Source organism: Elephantulus edwardii, unplaced genomic scaffold, assembly GCF_000299155.1.
Source record: "Elephantulus edwardii isolate Elephantulus edwardi_28Jun2011 unplaced genomic scaffold, EleEdw1.0 scaffold00033, whole genome shotgun sequence".
NCBI classification, from domain to species: domain Eukaryota; kingdom Metazoa; phylum Chordata; class Mammalia; order Macroscelidea; family Macroscelididae; genus Elephantulus; species Elephantulus edwardii.
In genome coordinates, this window is record NW_006399783.1 from 12,629,801 (window position 1) to 12,640,022 (window position 10,222).

A 10,222-nucleotide genomic window follows, 5' to 3' on the forward strand; every position below is an offset into this window, starting at 1 on the left:
CTGTTTCAGTTGTTTTTGGATAATCTTCAGTAGAATCTTGCTTGCATGTGAAATCAATGATATTGTTCTGTAGTTTCCACACTCAGTTGGGTCGCCCTTCTTTGGGATGGGAACAAATATAGACCTCTTCCAGTCAGTTGGCCAAGTGGATGTTCTCCAGATTTCTTGACACAACTTGGTGAGCACATCCACGGCAGCATCTGTTAGCTGAAATATGTCATAGTCTGCCAGTATTTTAAGAGATGGGCCAAATTGATCTTAAACACGGGCAGTTGCCAGTGGAAGAGTTTGGAGCGTGGGTTTCAGACTTAGATACATGCAGGCATGGTATTTCTGGGAATGCAACTTCGTCTCTCTGAGCCTCAGTTTCCCTATCTGTGAAATGGATACAGTACTGACCTCATGCCTATGAGGGTTAAAAGAGAAAGTAAACAAGATGAGTGCCTGGTACAGTTCAGTAGATGAACATCATTCCTACAAGGCTCAACTGAATCACATCTTCCGTACTCTGCCCTCAGTGGCCTCGGCTCTAGAGTGTCTGGCCATCCTCAGTGTTTTGCTCCTTCTGCCGCACTCTGACGGGCTCTCCAGTGTGAACACCAGGTCTGCGAGGCTCAGGGAGGATGGGACTTGACACCAGTCATCTTCCCCATTCCAAGTTCTGCGCTCTAAGCCCTGCATGCACGTGGGAATATGTGGCCAAATGTCAACTAGAAGCAGTGAGCTTTTCAAAGACAAACAAAGCCAGGACACTGTTGGAAGGTGAATTGTTGTCATAGGAGACCTTTTACTGATGCCCAACTCTCTTCTTTGCTGATCCCTACAAATGAACCTGGGTAATATTTTCCCTACCTCAACAGACTCTGCAGTTTCCTTTGCCTGAATGTTCCGGCCCATGAAGGGACATTTATTGTTCTGTCAGGCGGAGGCCATTTCCCCTTGCTGGGTAGCAGTTCCCTGTCTTCCTCTGGGGTACCCCCACCCCTCTATTAGTCTACATACATCAAAGTGATTTGACTTTTAGTTGCTGGGCTGGCATGGAGTGGCCAGGTCACGTGACTCAAGATGGGCTGGGGATATGTTTGCCTAAACTGTTGGGTGCTCTCATTCCCTGAGTTCATTGATCTGTTAGGTAAAGCTTGAACTCCAGCCACCATCACAGCAGGACATCCTGCCGAGAGATGAAGACAGACAGGTTCCTGTTGATATTCTGGCCCCTCGATCCAACCAGACCTGAAGCCCAATACATTAGACACATCAGCTGTTTAGCTAATCAACCTTCTTTTCCAAGACTCGGGTTTCCATCATCTGCAACTAAAGCTGCTCGGACTAAAACAAGATCTCACAGACAGTAAGTGGTGGGATTTGGAGCAAAGCCCAGCTCTGTCTGACTCTAAAGCTCAGGATCTTAACCACTATATTAAACTGGCATAATCTCATCCTCTCACCCTTATGCCAATTCCTTAGCAGCCACCAGTAATCCCACCAGCTGATGTTTGCTCAGTGCTCGACAAGCCAGAAATTACTCACACACAGCATCATCTTTTTTTTTTTGTAGTTATGATTCACATATCAAATCTTCCAAATCCAAATAGTTTAAAGGGAATAAGTCAGTAATTTTTAATACATTCATGGGGTTAAACAACAATCACCACTTAATTGCAGAACATTTTCAATACCCCAAAAGACACATGTGCTCATTACACTGCCCAGTCTCCTCAGGATTATCCTGTGGTTTTCCTTTATACAGATCTTATGCATTTAGGTGGTTAAATTCCTAGGTTTCGTCCCACAATTTATTTATTAGCCCTTACTGAGATGTGATTTACATACTACAAAGCCCAGCTATTTAGAAGTGTACAATTCAATATTTTATAGTGTATTTAGAGAAATGTGGTGATCTGCTTCCGTAAAGACTATTGTTGTTGTTGTGTACTGCTGAGTTGTGACCGACCCGCAGCTGACCCTCTAGCGGGTTTTCAGAGGCAGTTAATTGCATGGGAGGTTGCCCATCCTTCTCCGGCGGAGCAGATGGATTCAAACTGCATGGCTTTGGGACTGCAGCGCAGTTTCTTACCACTAGATACCAGAGTTCACTAATCTGTCAAGATACAGCCTTGGAAATCCCAAGGGGCAGGTCCATTTTGATCGTTAGGGTCACTGTGAGCTGGAATTGACTTGATAACCAAGAGATTGGTTTGGGCACAACTATTACCACAGATTACATTTAGAATATTTCATCACTCCAACAAAGAAACTCTACGCACGAAGCATTCATTCCCCAAATCCCTCCTCCCCCAGCCCCTAGCAACCTCCACCTGCTTGTTGTCTTTGTGGGTGTACCTCTCTTGGACACACATCACCACTTTTAACTCCCACGGCACCTTATGAAGTAGCTACTGGAGTGAAGGGTACCAGACTGCACAGTGGTCAGGAGCTGTACTCAGCTGTCCACCCGACCACATGCAAACCCGAGTCCTCACACTGACCAGCACATGGACAAATACTTCACCTCTCTGAGCCCATGTTCCTTCACTCATATTACGTGATAAGCTTCTCGGGAGGATTAAATGAATGACTTCATGAAGCTGAAGCACAATATGGAGCAAGTCCAGAACCAACATTCTAACAGCCAGCTGGCTAGGTCAACATTGTCACCCCACGTCACCAATGTGCACTCTCAGGTGCCGAGGGGTCGTCTGTACATGCAGCTGGCGGTGACTCAGCCCCAGGTCTGTGACCCACTCCCTTGTTCTTTCCTTTCACTGGCTTCGCTGCTCCTCCCTGAAGGTTCCATCCATACTCCTAGTACAATAGAGTCAAATTAATTCTGAACAACTGAGGATACAAGCCGGCAGGAGGGAGGGAGGCTGGGAACATGAAATCATCTCACTCTGGGGCACTACACCCCACTTGGATGGTCTCCTGCCTCAGCCTGAGGAACAGCTGACTTCAGCTGGCGTGGTCTTGCCCAACCCTTTTCCAGCTCTCCACTCTGGGGTGTGGAGGAAGGCAGGGTCCAGGACGAGCTGGACCTCTGGAATGCTATGACCTTCCCACTCTGGCTGCATCTGGATCTGACTTAAGGCAGATGAAGGCCCGCCTTTAAATAGCTTTGCTGAGGGAGGGCAGTCTGAGGTGGTTATTTATGTGATAGCTCACCCCAATCATTACCGAGTATGCTGAGTGAGCAAGAAAGTCTGACCCTTAAGTTGTGGTTGAAATAAAAAAGTTGAGTGAGAACAGGAAAGTGGAGGGAGTCACAACAGGCTTTGGGTCAGAGGCTCAGTGATCAAATGCTGGCTCTAGCACTGCCAAATGATGTCACCCTGGATACGCCACCTCGGTGTAAAGGGAGCAGAGATTCGAGCCAATGCTTAGTGAATGCACGGGTGTCAGAGGCAGACCTCGCCTAACGGTCACTATGAACATGACAAGAATGCTTGTATTTGTCTTGTGTAGATGAGGAAACTGGGATTTAGAAACATTAAGTAACTCTGCCAAAAGTGACACCAGTTTGAAAATATAAAGCTAAGATGATCCTAGGCTGTCCCTTTGCACAGAGGTAGCTTACCTGTGGGGGGGCATTACTTGGGAATGTTGGAGCCAGGGTTCGATCACTGACTGGATCAAACCACAGTCTTGAGCCTCAGGATCAGCTGGAACAGGGATCGTGGGGAATATGCATGTGTGAAAGCAAGAAATGACATTCATCTAAGTGCGTCCACAACCTCCTCTTTCCCTCCGCCACCCCGTCAGTCTACGTTCCCCTCCAGGGGTTGCTGTACCAGTGAGCTTCCATTTCCTGGCGAGAGAGAGAGAGAGAGAGAGAGAGAGAGAGAGAGAGAGAGAGAGTATGTGTGTGTTATGTTTGTGTGTACCAGTGATTGTCCATTTCCTGCCCGCACAGCTGGGGGTAGAATGTTTGTAGTGTGTGGTAGGTAGTGTGTGTGTGTGTTTGAGGCAGGGGACGGGGAGGGTGTTTCTGAGGTGCAATTGGATTTGACATCAGGAAAGGACACAGCCACTTGGGGACTGAGGTGTTTTCAGGGCCCTTGAGGATTGCCGGTTGATGGGCACGTGTAAGAAGCTAGTCCACAGAGGCTAGTGGGAAAGCAAAGCAGGGTCCTGTGATCACAAAGAGAGATACTGAGTACCTGCTAGGTCCCACAGGGTCATTCGGTTGCCAGTTCTGGGCAATTAGCGTTTTCTGCCTCTTCCCCTGAATCTGCCCCTACATTTCTCGTGAAGTCCACGCTGAGTGGACATTTGTTCTTCAGATGTAAATAACTCCTAGGATGGTGATCATAGTTGCAGCTACCTTGAAGGTGTGTGTCTGAACATACTCTACAAACTAACTCCCCAGCAAACCTGATGATTGTCCAAACCCCAAAATTGAGATCCGTATTCCAAACCCACATGGAATGATTTCCAGATCACCTTCCATTCTGAAGCAGCCAACAAACACATTTCCTCTTATGTGGAAGATATTAAATATCAAAGCATAAGGCAATGAAAAAGAAAGCCCCAAAAGTAACAGATGTCATTTTGAAGTTCAGGAAGATAAGAGGAACATGGTGTGTCTACTGGGGTGAAGATCTGGGCTCTGAAGTTCTTGGAGTAAGACAAAGACAGCAGGACTACTTCCCACCCACAGCTCCAGAGCCCTGAATTCTCACCTGGAGGTCAAAGAACTTGCTGTAGCGCCGGTAAATGGCCTCAGTGGAGCCGCTGGACCATGTGACTCGGATGATGTAGACCTGGTGAGGAGGGACAGAGATGTCCATTATCACAAAGGGTCTTTCTGCTGGGGGGGGGGGTGCACGGACAAAACAACACAAGGACCTGGGTGTGATTCTTGGCTCTTCCACATGACTGTGGACAAGGTACTTGCTCTCTCTGAACCTCAGCTTCCCCCTCTACACAATGGGTATACTGGATGTGAAATGAGGCAGGAGAGCGCTATGAGCATGGAATTCTCAGGTGCATCTTAAAGGATATCTAGGATTTGGAGAGCAGTACAGGAAGGAGGGTGATAAGACTAGCTGGCAGTGGTCACCAAAATGGTTCTAGCCACTATCTTTTTTCAAATGAGTTTTCACTGCAACAGCCACATTCTAAACTGAGAAGAGGCGAGCCGTGGCTCTGGAGGGGCCAACACTGTGGACTTAAAAAGATAATTATCCTATAGGTGAAAAGAGATAAAAATGATAAACACAAATCAGGACAAGATGCCCACCTAAGGAATGCATCAGGAAGGATCTCTGCAAATCTAACCTGGATTTTATCTCAAACAAGCAGGCAAAGAGGAGCTTGGGTCTTAGAGGCAAGATGCTTTAGACTCAGACTCACACAGGCTCCCTCTGACCACCTGGACCCCCATCTCCCTGGTCGTATAAAATAGTGATTTCAACACGAGGATCTGGGCATCTCTGCCTGCTTGTGCTCAATGCCATGCTACTTCATGAAGTCAGAGAGGAGGCAGAGGCAGCTCTCAGGAGGGGTGAGTCAGCCTTCATCTGAGAAGAGTGACAGCTCCACAGAACGGAAGCTCTGTCTCCAAAGCCATTCATTTTATTAAAAATAAGTCTTCAATCTTGCTTCTGTAGCCTTCACCCTCTGGCACTGAGACTGTGAATGGTTACTATTCATTATTTATTAAGCACCTATTGTGTGCCAGGCCATCTTGCCATGCGGAGCAAGACAGACCCAGAGCCTGCCCTCAAGGTGGGCAATGAACCAGAAAACAAGCAAGTAAGCACCAAATGATCAATTCTAATTAAGTGCTAAGGAGAATGCCTGAGCCTGCTGGTAGAGTTGGGGGTGGGGTGGGGTATGTGTGTCAGCAGGGAAAGGTGTTCTAGGCAGAAAGGAAACTATGAGCAAAGATGTGGAACTGAGGAACAGGAAGTCCACTGAGACAGGACCGAGCTCAGTGGAGGGGGATGAGGGCTTGAAGCTTCAAGAGTTTGGATGTTAAATCTATTAAAGAGTTTTAAGGGGTAAGGAGAGGTATGGGACAGGATCTAATGTCTTTTAAAAGAAATATTCATATCTCTATATTTTTCTCCATCCCTCTGGCTGCTACAGTGAATATGGTTTAGAGAGCCAGGGATACTGGCAAGCAAGCTTTTGTACCACTGAAGTACAGAGGTTAGAGGTGAAAGGGATTATTAGTAACCAGATGCAGCCAAGCTGAATTTGACTCTGGCCCTGTGTAAGAGCAGGACATATAAGAACAGAGCTGAGCTTCACGGGGGTTTTTCAGTAGCTGGGGAGACTCAAACCTACAACCTTACAATTAGCAGCTGAATGGTTTAAGGTTTTGCAACAGCCAGGGGTTCCAAAGGGATCACAGAGCTCAGCTAGTTCAAGGGCCTTGCCTTACATGACGGGTACACTGAGGCCTAGAAAGGGTTAATACCTTACTTAAGGTCTCCGGGGATGTTGAAGTAAAGTGTGGATGACTAATCCCAGAACACTGCCAGAGATTAAAAAGCAAGAAACTAAAAATGAAAGCTCATCAGAGATTTTTCTTTTCTTTTTTTTTTTTGAAACCAACAAAAAGCATACTCCCATAAATGGAAAAACAATATTCTGCTTACACAATTCATTCTTCCTCTCTTGTTTACAATTCTTAAGGTTCTGTATGTCCAGTACAAGGGTTCTGCAGAAAGCCTAAATTGGTTTTTTGGATTCAATGACTGAATGATATTCTGATGTCTGCATTTTGAGGGAGAGATTTATTAACCTTTCAAATGAGAGAGAACTGGGTTGGTGCGGGCCTTTGGGCTCAGCCAGGACTGGGGGCTGGGTTCTAACGTCAGCTTTGTGCTAGTGACTCATTGAGTTATGAACCTCTCTGACCAAAGTGTCCTTCTCTGTAAACACAGACAATAATCCCCCTTGAGTTTAACCACAAGAACCAACAAATCTGAGGGGCCTTGCTCAATGTCTGTCATCAGACACCACTGCCTTTCCTCTTCTTTACATAATGTTCTGTGTGTCCTCTACCATTCCACCTATAGGGCAACCCAGAACTCTCGCACAGGGGTTTGAGGCTGTCTCTTTATGGTAGTAGACTGCTAGTCTTTTTCTCCCATGACTAGTGCGTTTGAACCTCTCACTTTTGGGTCAGCAGTAAGGTGCTTAAAACTGATTAATATATATGATTAGGCATCATTTGCATGGCAACAGTCCAGAGTAAGCGGTGACTAGCAAAGTGGAATGGGGGGGCAGGAAAATGTGCAACAATAAATGAGTGGAAATCCAAGGTTTTTGTAAACTTCCGTTAAAATCACAATAAAAATTGTAATGAAAAACCCCACCACCACCCCCAACACCCATTTTACTAGCAGGGTTCTTTTTTCTTGGTAATCACACTCGGATTTTCCTTAGAGAATCACCTATCCTTTACCCATCCTTCGTCTTTGTGATAAGGAGTGGAGGCAGACATGCATGTCCCAGGTCCTGGTCACAATGACTGGCTCACGGGCAGGCTCAGGACCCAATGTGGGCCGATGAGAAAATTCTGGGACTACTGAAGGCAGGATTAAGAAGAAACACCTCCCCACTGCAGGGGCTAGGTTAGCTAGCAGGAGAAACAAGAATCCCCACTTGGACATATTAGAAGACAAAAGTAGAGCTGAACGAGGATTGTGACCTTAAGACAGTGAATGTGAAGGTTTAGGGGTAAGGAGATAGGGTTACTATAACAGAAAGATCAAGGGAATTTTAGGGACTAATGAAATAGCTCTGTATCCTGATGGAAGTGGTCTCATGAATCTAGACGTGAATTAAAATGCATAGAATAACACATATCTTCCTTCACCCCCCACCCTATGATAAAGCAAAGCAGAATGACTGAACAAGTCACCTAACTTCTTTGACATTTTCCTTTAGAAAATGAATCACTGCACCATCATTGTGGTATCTTTTAGCTCTGGAAAACAGTGGAGCCTTTTATGGAACATCTGAGTTAAGACCCTGAGAAAACGTCTTGGAATAATTCTTCTTCCCTGTCCTTCATTGTGATTCCCATCCCCAAGGATATGCCATGCCATGGTGTAGCCAGGGAGATGGTCAGGCTGGGGACTGGAGCTCATGAGATCCCTGGCAGAAAATGGCAAATAATGATACCTCTAATACTCCAAGGAGCTAGATATCCTAATGCACAAGTCCAAAAAATTCACTGCATCCCCTTAGTTAGAAATTTTACTGTTATTCACGATTAGTAATTGTATAAGTTAGTAGTCACAGTGAATTTATTTATAGTGGTCTAAGAAATATTGATTTTTCTCCCTGAGTAGATCTGATTTTCAATTTAAAGACAGAGGATATATGAATAAAAAAAGAAATTAAAAAAAAAACCAAGCAAATGATGCCTATATTACTAAGAGAACTGCAAATTAAAAAAATATATATATACACTTTGTCAAACTTTTTTTTTTTTTAAAAAAGACCTTTTGGTGAGAGTGTGGTAAATGGAATCTCTTAGACACTATTTATGTGAACGTAAACCGACAAAGCGTTTCTGAGGATGATCTGACAACAAGTATCAAGAGCCTCAAAACTACCCATGCTTTTAGATCAAGTCCTCTTCTGACAGGTTGTCATCAAAAATAGTAGTCACTAAAGGAAATGGGAATGAATGGTTTGGTGGGAAAAGGTGTCCACTAATTTGAGATTGAAGAATCAAAGTACTACATGTTCTTATAATTCTTTGGGGGGGGTGTGTCATATCCCCTCAATATTAAGAAAACAAAAATCCTCACAAATGGCTAACATGTTGGGTGGAGGAAAGACTGAGGTTTGTCAACAACTTCATTTTACTTGGATCCACAATCAACACCTACCCATGGCAACAAGAGCTAAGAAATCAAGAGATGTTGCACTGGGCAAATCTGCCGTCGAGGACCTCTCCAAAGAGCTAAAGAGCAAAGATGTTCATTTAAAGACTAAAGCATGGCTGACCCCAAGCCATGGTATTTTCAACTGCTATTTATGCATGTTAAAGTTAGACAATGAGTAAGGAAAATCTAAGAAGGACTGATGCTTTTGCAGAGTTGGCAAAGAGTACTGGACAGACCATGGAATTTACAAAAAACAAAGAAATCTGCCTTTGAGGAGGTGAAAGCAGGGTGCTCCTTGGAGGCAAGGATGAGCATGTTGTTGGGAGGTACCAGTCCTTGGGAAAAGGTACTATGCTTGGAAAAGCAAAGGGCCCACAAAGGGGAGGAAGACCTTCAAAGACATGGATTGACAATGATGGGCTGCAAGGATGGGCTTAGGCGGGACAGAGATTGTGAGGATGGCAAGTGGTTATGTGCTGCTGAATCTAGTACAACTCATAGCAACACTATGAACAATGGATCTGAAACCTGCCCTATCCTGTGCCATCCGTGCCATTTCCAATACACTTGAGCCCACTGCTACAGTCACCGTGTCAATCCTGTTGAGAGTGGTCTTCTTTTATGCCAATCCCCCACCTTTCCAAGCATGATGTCCTTCTACAAGGACTCACCCCTCCTAATTACATGTCCAAAGTATGTGAGGCAAAGTGTCATTATCTTTGCTTCCAAGGTGCAGGACAAAGTTTCGATTTGTTGTTCATCAAGTCATATGAGTCCGAGTCGACTTGACAGCCCCTAACAATAACAACATTCCCACTGCTATAACCAGTTCAGACCAGGAGGATCAGTATGAAACACTGGTAGAGTAGTGCTTAATGCTTTACATATTGGGCTGCTAATTAAAAGGTTAGTGGTTTTAAAACAAAATAAAACACAATGGTCAACAGTTCAAATCTACCAGCTGCTCCTTGGGAGAAAGACAGGCAGCTTCCTCTTGTAACTATTATGGTCTCGGAAACAGGACGGAGGACCACCTTGAACAGAATTAGAGTCAACAGCAGTGGGGCTTTGGGCTTTGGTAAAAAAGTAGGGAATACTGCCCATGGATTACTTTCCTAGTAAAGTGAAAAAATGGCCTATTTCAATAGTGACTTTAACCTGATATTTACAACCATAATAAACAATGTATCTCCAGCAAGAATCAACCAGGTACTGTGTGATCTCTTCGATGGTGCAAATGAACTGCACAAAATTATGTCAAGTGGTGTTGCCAAAAATACTTACCCTGAATCTCAAGCCTGCAGATAACCTAACTCTCTAATTTAAAGGAAATACAGGAGACAGAAGAACAAACTAAGAAAATACCGGGG

General features: G+C 44.8%; 1 protein-coding gene across 1 annotated transcript in view; it reads right to left on the minus strand.

Annotated features, from left to right (window-relative positions):
• Positions 1-10,222, minus strand: part of SH3PXD2B (SH3 and PX domains 2B) — a 153,998-nt gene that overhangs the window by 105,387 nt on the left and 38,389 nt on the right. The window contains exon 2 of the mRNA XM_006884352.1: positions 4,680-4,760. Coding sequence (XP_006884414.1) covers positions 4,680-4,760 — 81 coding nt within the window. The remainder of the gene's footprint in view (positions 1-4,679; positions 4,761-10,222) is intronic.